The sequence below is a fragment of the Anabrus simplex genome, chromosome 5, assembly GCF_040414725.1.
Source record: "Anabrus simplex isolate iqAnaSimp1 chromosome 5, ASM4041472v1, whole genome shotgun sequence".
NCBI classification, from domain to species: Eukaryota; Metazoa; Arthropoda; class Insecta; order Orthoptera; family Tettigoniidae; genus Anabrus; species Anabrus simplex.
Genome location: NC_090269.1, coordinates 227,299,011 through 227,311,444, shown reverse-complemented (window position 1 = coordinate 227,311,444; position 12,434 = coordinate 227,299,011). Strand labels below are relative to the sequence as shown.

General features: G+C 38.6%; 1 protein-coding gene across 1 annotated transcript in view; it reads right to left on the bottom strand.

The window, feature by feature from the left end:
- The window catches only part of LOC136874458 (uncharacterized), a 296,911-nt gene that overhangs the window by 10,992 nt on the left and 273,485 nt on the right, over positions 1 to 12,434 (bottom strand). The window contains exon 27 of the mRNA XM_067148087.2: positions 10,613 to 10,946. Within this exon, the coding sequence (XP_067004188.2) occupies positions 10,613 to 10,946 (334 nt within the window). The remainder of the gene's footprint in view (positions 1 to 10,612; positions 10,947 to 12,434) is intronic.

Here is a 12,434-nt window from a genome sequence, read left to right as displayed (position 1 = left end):
TGGCGTCGTCACTGCTGCGAATATCAATTTGGAAATATGTGCGAGTGTGTAGTGGAAAATATTCTTGAAAGGCCTTTCTCAGGTAGACCTTTCCACGAAAAATGCAGCCTTATAAAAGAAGGTAGGCCAACTGAAGATTTACCAGGCTTAACAAAACAAGTAAAAGATTTCACTAGGCACTCCACTGCTTCTTCATACAAAAAATATATTTGGTTGACAGGATGCACCAAAGTGAATGCTCTGTTCTGTTGGTCTTGCCTTCTTTTTGGTAAAGACAGAAACACAAGCTGGGCTAAAATGGGGTATATTAATCTGGGAAATTTTACCAATGTAGCTGTTTCTCACGAAAAGTCTATAGGACACATCACAGCATCTTATCTCTTAGCTCAAACAGAGAATCACACTTCATAACAAGAGGGTAAAATGAAACAGGGAACTCTTGAAATGTTTCTTTAACATTGTGTGCTTTTTATGTAAGCAAGAACTTTGGCTATAACGAGCGTGAAATCTCAGTTAATACGGGTAACTACATCAAGCTGTTAAAATACACTGCAGAATATGACCCTCTCTTGAAAACCCACTTGGCAAAATTCACAGATTTTAGGGGTGTATCAGATAGAATTTAGAATGATTCAATTGATGCAGTGGCAAACTTGTTGCTGGCAGAAATAAAATCTGAATTGAAAGAAGCCAAGTTTGTTTCAGTTTTAGAGGACAAGACGACTCATATTTCCAGCACTGCACAACTCTCCGTTGTTCTATGTTATGTTTACAATGGGCAAACAAAGGAAAGATTTGTTGGGTACAGTGACGTCAGTGAAAACAGAACAGCTTTAGGCATTTCAGAAATCGTAAGACAATATTTGACTGAGTTTGACTGTAATAACAAGTTAATTGTGCAGTCTTACGATGGAGCTGCTTCAATGGCCGGGCATATGAATGGAGTGGAAGCTTTAATTAAAAGAACACATCCTCAAACTTTATTTATTGCTATGCACACTGCTTAAATCTAGTTTTATCCCATACTGTGAAAAAGTTGTCTGAATGTAAAATATTTTTTAGCTCCCTTAATGGTATTGCTGCTTTCTTTTCATGTTCAACTAAACGGGCTAAATTCCTGGAAGCGTATTTGCAGAGAAGACTTCCTAGTGTTTCACCTACTAGGTGGAACTATACAAAGAGTTTAGTGAGCACTGTGTTCATTCACAGAAGTGATTGTGTGAATTTTTAAACTCAATGCTACGCAATTCTCTCGAAATTGAGAATGACATTTTAGCTCCAGTGAAAGGTTACCTCCTCACATTGAATGATTTCACATTTTGTTTTCTCCTTAGGACATTTGGCAAAATATTAGCCTTCACTGATGTTCTCTACGATATCCTCCAGACGAAAACTTTCGACATAATTTTCTGCCGGAGAAAAGTTGATGAAATTCGGAAGGCCATTTATTCGTTAAGGGGCGAATTTGAGTCCATCTATGCAGAAACAACACAAGAAATAGGTGAGCCAACAAAAAGAAACAGTCTTAAGTACAAACAAATTTACTGTGAAAAAACTGATAATGTTGACAGTCACCTTGAAATGCATTTTCAGGATTATGGGAAATTGAACTTCTTAGGACTAACATCTGCGGAGATAGAAAAGTATGAAATTTATCAGAAAAATATCCCTCAAGCTGAAATTTCTAGTCTTCTAAATTCATATCCTGGCCATTTTGATAAAATTAGGTTGAGAAACAAACTAATGGTGTTCTACAGTAGCGAGGAGTTTAATGAAACGAGCCTCTTTTCAGAATGATCATTAATTAGTTGTTCCCCACAACCTTCTAAGTTAATTGTGAATTATTTGTACCATACCAGTGTCTACTGCATCAGTGGAAAGGACCTTCTCAGCTATAAAAAGAATAAAAACCTACTCAAGGAACAGAACGAGAGGAATAAGACTTACAAGCTTGGCGCTGCTTTCCATTGAAGAAGCATTACTGGAAGACGTTCGCCAGAAAGATTCATTTTTGAAAGAACTGTTCGCTACTTTGCTATGCAGAAGAGAAGAATAGAGTTCACCTTTAAATGAGGATGTCAGTGTTGTCAACATGATTCAGGACAGACCACTCTGTCACGAGGCAACATGAAATGAATAATCTTGTTATTTACTGCTCACTACTTTAGTGGCTAAAACGGTTGGCAGAATGGCAAAATATCATCTCGGAGGAATTCTTCAAGGTGCACCAAACTCTCTTTCACATTACAAATCTCAACCGGATTTGAACCCCCCTTTCCGATTGCAGAGTAACAGCTACTGGGCAAATACACAGCTGAGTTCACCTACAAAAAGCATTCACGTGAGTTATAATTTCAAAAGTTCTTTAATACCTAAAATATATTTATTTATTTATTTATTTATTTATTTATTTATTTATTTATTTATTTATTTATTTATTTATTTATTTATTTATTTATTTATTTATTTACTGTTTGGTCTGTTTGCTTTTTATATTTCCACTTGGTTATCAAGTGAGTTTATAAAATGGTAATTGACTTTAGAGAGTGTAGTGGGCTATGATTGCTTATATTTAAAAAACATTTTTGCAGCTGGGGAAACGAATATGTTTATCGCACACCACTGGTGTCAGGATTCAGAATATAATTGTCAGATCAACATCAAATACACCACTGAAAAACACCGGTAAAGATCTATGTCCAACCTGTCAATACTATAAAAAGTGACCAAGCAAGTGGTCATGCGGTTAGGGTCGTGCAGCTGTGAGCTTGCATTCGGGAGATGGTGGGTTTGAACCCCACTGTCAGCAGCCCTGAGGATGGCTTTCTATGGTTTCCCATTTTCACACCAGGTAAATGCTGGGGCTGTACCTTAATTAAGGCCATGGCTGCTTCCTTCCCACTTCTAGTCCTTTCCTATACCATTTTCACCAAAAGACCTATCAGTGTCAGTGCGACATAAAGCAAATTGAAAAAATAAAAAAGTAATTTAATCTATATTACTTTTTAAAGTATTGACAAGGTGGATATAAATCTTTACCAGTGTTTTTCAGTGGTATATTAAATATAGGTCAATATGGACCAAAATCAAACCATAATGGTTAAAATAATAAATTCTCATTCACATCAATGTGAGGATCACTGGGAGTATAGGTGGGCCTTGATCCATGTATGACAGTTATCACACATCTGAGATGCTCTTCTATGGTAAGTTGAACAAGGTTGGTACTGTACCGTGTGCTCCTAGCATTAGTCCAATAATCTCCATCTCTTCCAGCGCATCATACAGCTATAAACCAGTGTGCTACAGGTGAATGTGTCTTTTGTTTACATTTGTGTTTATAAGGACTAAATAACCTTGTTTGAGTCCTGAAATTACATATGTAGGATGTCACATGAAAAGTAAACTGGAAATATAAGTAGTTTCTTTCCAATACTCTAATAGCAACTGTTTTCTGGAACTTTCATTGGATAGTACTCAGTATATTTCGAGAATTTCCTAGTAATACTGTTAAAAATTAAACCTAATCCAACCTGCTTTGGTCAATTCTTGTTTTCTTCCGTCTCCAACAGAATTAGGTTTGTGAGGCCTAGGGTGGCTTTCATTTTCATGTCCTTTGTGGCCTCTTTCTTTTGCTGATATCCTCATTCTTAGAAGGGTCATGAATGTATAATATTGTCCAGCCGGTTATCCCATTGCAGTAATGAGTAGAGTAGACTATATAACCTGCGTCTCAATGCCAAGTGCCAGGCGGCAGTAAATAACCCGATCCCCTAAAGTGACCAATGGCTTTTGGGCAGATGACTTTCCTTACATGGGGTGATGGGAATCCATTGAGTAGTGTTTGACCCCAGGTTAGGGGCACCTACAAAAGGTGTCTGTACTCCATGTTAGGAGTGATCTGACCACCTGCTAGCATGAAAAAATGGCGTATGGCTTTTAGTGCCGGGAGTGTCCGAGGACATGTTCGGCTTGCCAGGTGCAGGTCTTTTGATTTGACTCCCATAGGCGACCTGCGCATTGTGTTGAGGATGAAATGATGAAGACAACACATACACCCAGCCCCCGTGCCAACAAAATTAACCAATGATGGTTAAAATTCCCGACCTTGCCGGGAATCGAACCCGGGACCCCTGTGACCAAAGGCCAGCACGCTAACCATTTAGCCATGGAGCCAGACACCTGCTAGCACTAGCTCTAAAATACCTTTGGAAGCTGTGTCCCTATCATAATAACAGCCTAAGAAAAGGCTATGGCATTCCCCAGAAGTGATGCGCAGTGGTGAGATGCGAGCAACCAGTAGAGAATATTATGGAGGTAGCAATAATCAACGTCATGTCACTGACTGGAAAATCAGAAGAGGTGAACGATCTTATGGGGAAGGAGAACATAGCTATGATGGGATTGAGTGATGTTAAGTGGAGAGATGATGGTGATTATTGTTTTAAGAGGAAGTACAACTCGGCAACCATCCTTTAAATAAGTGGAGAAGAAAAGGAAAGAAGAAGCTGAGGAAGGGATACACTTTCTATTGAAGTGGAGGACATAAGGAGAAGAATGGAGTGGAGTTAATAACCACTACTGTATGTAGATAAAGTGGGCTACGTAAGTAAAACAATAATGAAGATAGAGTTAACACATTAATGACGGGGCTACGTTAATTAACGTAGTTTCGTATTCGTGCATGGGCGACCGGCTACATGAATTCATGTTTTCTCACATTGCTTCATTCTTGTGTCATTTTATCCTCTCCGCCTTTCATTAATCGAAATATTTCGTGTTGTTTACAAACTAAAGTCTTTGTTGATCGTAAATAAGATAGATATATTCTTTCCTTGACAATATTTTCGGCACAGGAAGTGTGGTTTCATAACACTCAGTACCGCGTGTCCGAGCGTACTGTCAGGTGTTAGCATGGCGCGCCGTAGCAAAGACAGCTTGAACGATGATTAAATATTTGGAGAATTGCATGCTGATAGTTTATCTGATGTCCCTAATGATTGCAAAAGTATTAGTGATTGTGAAGATGTGTGTCCGTAAACATCGAAATATACGCGTGGAAGTGAAAGTGCGACATTCATTTCAGACGAGTCTGCTGACGGCGACAACAATACGAGTGAAGATGCCAGTGATAGTAGTGACAGTGAGGTTGATGATTGGACAAATAAGGATCAAAACAGAGTCCTACAACCATTTACAGGTTCTACAGGCCTCACTTATACGGCCGGTAATTCCGCGAGTATCCCGGAGGTAGCAGATCGTACCCTAGGCGATGACTTGTTTCAGCTGCTTCAAGCAATACCGCACTAAAAGCAAGTACTAGAATCACTGATAAGTGCTCTCGCCGAGTTTCAGTAATTTATTTCATGTCATGTAAAAGTTACTAGTATTTATATTTCATCGTACTTCTCATGCTAGCTGTGCTTCTGTTGCCGGTCCATAGGAAAGAATGGAGTAGCGCGCGCCCGGACGACAATGTGTTAAGAACAGAGAATGGAATCAAGAATTTCATCCAAGTATATACACCCCAGACTGAATGCAAAGGAGAAGATATGGATGAATTTTTGGAGACACTGGAGAGAGAAATAAAGGATGTGGAAGTGACTGTCATGGGAAACTTTAATGTAATAGTGGGATGTGATGGAAAAGGAATTGAAGAAGTAATTGAACCTTTTGGATATGGATAGAGGAATAAAGAAGAAGAGAAGTTTATGGAAGTTTGTGTGAGAAATGGGTTAAGTGTGGGCAATACATGGTTCAGGAAGAAGAATAGTAGAAATATTACATGATAAGGATAGGGAAACAGAAGGACAAAGACAAAATTGATTACTTCTTGGTGAAGGGAGCAAATTGTAGATAGATGTAACAGCCTTGCCAGAAGTAGCCTTTGTTGATGGAGACCATAGAGTAGTGGTAGTGCAAAAAAAACCCACTGAAAATGAAAGAAACAAGAGAGAAGAAAATAAAATATGAACATTAAAATATATGGAGGTAAAAGAAAAATTCCAATATAAAACAGAAACAACACATACCCAGAACTGAGGTGGAGAGTGTGGAAGTGGAATGGAACATGTTCAAGAAGGTATTTGTAAGCTGTGCAGAATGTACTTGTGGCAGAATAGCTGAAAGAGTAAAAGATAAAATACTCCATTGGTGGAATGTGAGGGTAAAGGAAGCAATAAAAAATAAGAAAGCATGGCAATTAGGGAATACGGATAAAATGAAAGAAAATATCAGGTAATGTAATAATTTATAATAATTTTGTGTGGCTATTTCTAGCCGAGTGCAGCCCTTGTAAGGCAGACCCTCCGATGAGGGTGGGCGGCATCTGCCATGTGTAAGTAACTGTGTGTTATTGTGGTGGAGGATAATGTTAAATGTGGGGTGTTAGTTGCAGGGATGTTGGGGACAGCACAAACACCCAGCATCTGGGCCATTGGAATTAACCAATGATGGTTAAAATCCCCGACCCGGCCGGGAATCGAACCCGGGACCCTCTGAACCGAAGGGCAGTACGCTGACCATTCAGCCAACGAGTCGGACAGGTAATGTAATGAAAGTGCAAGAAAGTAATAAGTAAAGAAAGAAGAAAAGCTGGGAAGGATTTACACAAGAGCTGTAAGAGAATGTGTGTAGTGGTAAAAGGATGCTGTATGGACTTGTAAGAAGGAAGAAGAGGAAAAGAGTCTACACCAAGCAGGTTAAAGGAAAATAAAAAAGACAATAACACAACAAGAGGAGATAAGGAAAATATAGAAGGATTCCTCTGATGAACTCCTGAATGTGAGAAGGGGTGTAGATGAGATCAATCAATCAATCAATCAATCAATCAATCAATCAATCAATCAATCAATCAACCAATCAATCAATCAATCAATCAATCCTAATCTGCATTTAGGGCAGTCGGCCAGGTGGCAGATTCCCTATATGTTGTTTTCCTAGTCTTTTCTTAAAAGATTGCAAAGAAATTGGAAACTTATTGAACATCTCCCTTGGTAAGTTATTCCAATCCTTAACTCCCCTTCCTATAAACTAATATTTACCCCAATTTGTCCTCTTGAATTGCAACTTTAGATAATAGATATAGAGTGTGAGGAGACAGAATCCAAGAATAAAATCACAATGGAAGAGGTGAAAACCGCTGTCAAACGAATGAAAATGGGAAAGCAGCAGGATTGAATTAATTATATGTGGAAATTGTAAAAGCAGCAGGGCGCATTGGTCTACAGAGATTGTATAGGCTATTTGGATTTGGAAAAAAAATCATTACCAAATGATTGGATAAAAGGAGTAATAATATAAAGGAGTAAGATATGTGTCAATTATCAAGTAATCATACTCATATCTCAGTTAGAAAAAAGTATCTGAAAGGGTACTGTAAAATAGAATGAGAAGAAAGATGGGAGGACAATTATTAGAAGAGCAATACACCTTTCAAAATGGAAGATAAAACACTAGACTCCATCTTCATTATGAGGCAGTTAATGGAAAAACATTGGGAATACTGTAGAGACATGGTGATGCATTTAGAAAAGGCTTACAATAGTGTACTCAGAGTAAAGGTATGGAAAGAAATGCAACAGAAAGGATTTGAAAAACAAATGATAGAATATGTGCAAGTAATGTACAAAATGTTGCAGAAGTGTCTAGACACATGTAGGAAGGACAGAGTGGTTTTGAAATGCAACTGGACTACGACAAGGAAGTGTGCTCTACTGCTCTTATTCATAATGGCTATGGACAAAATTGTGAAGGAGACAAAGGCAGGGAGCTGAACGGAATGCAGTTTCCAGATAATATTGTTGGTGGGGGGTGCAAACAGAGAGGAAGTACAAGGGCACCTTGATGTGTTAGTCCGACTCGTTGGCTGAATGGTCAGCGTACTGGCCTTCTGTTCAGAGGGTCCCGGGTTCGATTCCCGGCCGGGTCGAGGATTTTAACCTTCATTGGTTAATTCCAATGGCCCGGGGGCTGGGTGTTTGTGCTGTCCTCAACATCCCTGCAACTCACACACCACACATAACACTATCCTCCACCACAATAACATGCAGTTACCTACGCATGGCAGATGCCACCCTCCCTCATCGGAGGGTCTGCCTTACAAGGGCTGCACTCGGCTAGAAATAGCCACACGAAATTATTATTATTACCTTGATGTGTTGAGTGAGATTATTGAAAATTATGGAATGAAAATCAGCATGGGAAAGAGTAAGATAGTAGTGATGACTAGAGGAGAAAAGGAAGGGAAAAATATTATAACAATAAAGGAACAAAACCTTGAAAGTGGAGAGCTTCAAGTACTTAGGAAGCAAATTGACGCAGATGCAAGGCTGGACATGGAGATCAGTAAAAGGATTCAACAGAGAAATGCATTCGATCAGAGTGTGAGAAACCTGGTGTGGAGGAAGGAAGTGCTAATACCTAATACTGACGTATGCAGTGGAGACCTGAACACTGAAGAATAAACCAAACCAAACCCCGTGAAGCAACAGCCCCAAAGGACCGTGGCCTACCAAGCAACCACTGCTCATCCTGAATGCCTGCAGCTTTACAACAGAATGGATATGGATAGATGTTTTGGAGAGGTTAAGGGGATGGAAGACGAAAGGATACCACAGCGGATGATGGTGACCTAGACGGAAGAAGGGAGGGTAGGAGGGAGACCCAGACTAAGGTTGTTGAAAACGATCAAGAATAGTATAATTAGAAGAAACCTAGTAGATTGGAGGAAACAATAGTAGTTGGATAGAGGAAGATGGAAAGATGCCACAAACAACCCAATCTGATGGGAACTGAACACGGGAAGTGGATGTTGATGATGATGATGATTAGTATTAGTTGTATATTATCATTCTGACAGCCATCTTCAGTGGCTCAATCAGTTAGTCATTGGCCTTCTGTTTCCAAGCTGATGGGTTCAACACTGGCATTTAAATGTGACAGTACAGTACTGTGTTTCTGGCTTCTAGGATATTAAAGAACTTCCAACAACCTCGTACCTGTTGAAACTGTTATTGGCTTGGATGGATATTAAACATATAACTTTCAGTTTGAGCCTCCATAGACTGCGTGTTAACAACTAAGTTAATTTTCTGTGTTTAGAACTTGTTTGTCTGCTGGCTTAGATATTCTGCCGGTATCAATTAGTTCCCTCTTTCACTCCTCTGGCAGAGCCTCCTCCATCTTCTGGGTTGTGGTTCTATTTTAAATTCCTGACAGCTTTTGATCTGTCTAAATTCATCCCTGTCATTGATGTGTCTTAGATTTTTCTCACATTCTTAGAAATATCTCAACTCTGTCACCTTGGTTTAATGAAATTCCAGAAGTTAGTCAGTCACTCGGAAATATGGAAGATGTAACTTACCTGTACAACAACAATCTGTTCTTTTTAATTGGTGATGTTAATGTTTCTATCTTGTATAATTCCTCATTAGATCTCAACCATACCTGCCACTCAACAGATCTATAGCCTGGTTTTGCATCTTGGCAAATGTGTTCCTTACTCCTTATATGGCTTTACCATTCCACCAGGTGTTTTATCCCTCAGGATTTTGTATCATTGTCTGTTGGGTCTGTTTTTGTCCTGTCATTATCACTACACTTACTCCGGCTTCATGGCTAAATGGTTAGCATGCTGGCCTTTGGTCACAGGAGTCCCGGATTCGATTCCCGGCAGGGTCAGGAATTTTAACCATAATTGGTTAATTCCCCTGGCACGGGGGCTGGGTGTATGTGTCGTCTTCATAATCATTTCATCCTCATCATAACGTGCAGGTCACCTACGGGTGTCAAATCAAAAGACCTGCATCTGGTGAGCCTAAATCCTTGGACACATCCCACCACTAAAAGCCATACGCCATTTCATTTCATTTACTACACTTACTATTTTCAAGATTTAACTTTTTAGTTGAGGAAGTGGAAGATAAAAATTGTGTTATTTTTCTATTTGCTGTGTAAAACTGGTAAAACATCTATGAAACAAATTAACCTCACTTACCCATGCTATAGAACTGCATGTCTGCTTGCAAGGAGAATATCTGCTTGTAATGCTAGTTCACATACAAGTTCCACTTCTGGAAACTACCGTAATTTCCAACTGACCACTGATTCTATTTGAGTATTGTATTTCAAACTTCGAGGTTCAGCATCAACAACACAAGATGGTAGTATTAGATAGAATGAACCAAGGATTATCCTTGATTTACGTAGTCAATGATCATAAATGAGAATTTAAAATGGAATCAGTCCTAGTTTTGAAATACTGCCCTTATGAAATGTGTGTTTAAGGACTATCAAAGTTACTGGAAAACATTCCAGAAAGTTCCAACTGAAGAAAGGCCCTGGCTATGACTCTTATGAAGCATGAACTACTTATAAAAATATAAATTACACCACGAAGATCTTTTGGTACTTCTTATTCCCACAAAGCCACCACTTCATAAGTAACAAATATGTCATAGAAATTCTTATATTATAATGAAAGACAACCTTCATTTCTTTAATAAAAGCAGAAAAAGCCAGTAGGTAAACCTTATGATACATCAGGCAATAAACATTTTCTCTTGTATATTACTAGCTAACTGCAGATAAGTAATAACATAAAATAGCTAACCTGTCTTAAGAGGTTTTTTCTAGGAGTAAGGTTCGCTAAGTTGCGTCCAGAGTAAGTTCCTCCTATATCCATGCCATAAATTTTGGCTGTCTTTTCTGGAGATCCCTCAAGGCTAATTGCATCTGGATGCAGGATATGAAGAGTGATATCATATTCTTGAAGCAACCTAAGCATGTCATTGTAGTCATCTGTTTTCACCTGATTGTCACAGGCATTACATTGTATTAGTACAATTGTCTTGGAAACTCCAGCTCGGAATGAAAGTCGGGCTGCATACCACAGAGCATTGTACACATCTGTGCCAACAGTTGTGCTCTCTGCATCAAACTCCAGGCTGTATAACATACAAGTAAATAATACTGTAATATGATGTTATTTCAAAAAAATATAAGGAAGATTAATTAATGAAAAGGAAAAAAACAAGTGTCAAATCAAGTCAATTACAGGGTGTGCCTCAAATACTTTTAATAAATATCAGTGCAGTCATCAATTCACAATTATAAGGGTTGGATGTTACCACCTAATCAATAACATATAAATTCATAAATATATATTTGTATTTTATATTACGTTTGCAATACTAGTTTTGGCCTTACAGGCCATCTTCAGCTAGATATATTACAATACTAATCTCTAAAATAGCATGGTTCACTGCCGTCAATTATTATTATTCTTATCTTAAAATGTTTTTGTAGTTTAATTGAATGGGTGCTCGCAAAAACGGGCTAACCAACATTTTGTCAGAACAGAGATAAATCAACTTTTGCAAAATGTCAAAAAACAAAAATTATACCATAAATATAATATTTGTTTCATTATTTTATCTTGATGTAGTACCTTTAAATTATCAATACCATATGTTGGAACTGTATTAAAATTAAAAGTGCTTGGAAAAATAGGAATATAAAAAATGGAAGAAAATTGACTTCTGCATTGACCTAGCTATGGTTAATAGTTTACCTTAGATTCGTAACCAAACTTCATTTTATGATCATACAATACAAAAAAGGTGTTTTATACAGTAAACTAGACATAAAGATGCCGGCCCCCGTGGTATAGGGGTAGCTTGCCTGCCTCTCGCCCGGAGGCCCCGGGTTCAATTTCCGGACAGGTGAGGGATTTTTCTCTCGACCTGAAGGCTGATTCGAGGTCCACTCAGCCTACATGATTAGAACTGAGGAGCTATCTGACGGTGAGATGGCGGCCCCGGTCTCGAAAACCCAGAATAACGGCTGAGAGGATGCGTCGTGCTGACCAGACGACCCCTCGTATTCTGCAGGCCTTCGGGCTGAGTAGTGGTCGCTAGGCAGGCCAGAGCCCTTCCAAGGGCATAAGTGCTGTGGATTTTTTTAGACATAAAGATGCTTCAGACTTATTTTGAAATATGACATAACTTTCCTTCATGGGACAATCATCAGTCATATGGGTCATATTCTAATGCATTGGAAAATGATTCCTAAGTCACCTCTTAGCCATTGCCAGCTGTCAGTTCTCTGTAATACTGGTGATATATTGCAGGGACATATTCAAGTAGCTCAAGCAAGTCTTTAAGCTTTGCTGGCTTTATTAGCCTAGTAACACTGTACTTTGGTGACAGCTGAACACTAGCAAGTGATGGCCGACCACCATAACTGTTCCTTTTGTGAAGGTCAACACAATCATATTCCTCAACAATACCATATAAATATTTTAAAAATACTTAAATGGTATATCTTTCATAAAAAAGTATGTCTGAAACTTTACTAATTAGTACTCTTTGCTTATTTACAGATACCATTCTCTTGGTTAATTTTTCTAGCAAAAGTTGAGTGCTCACAAACCT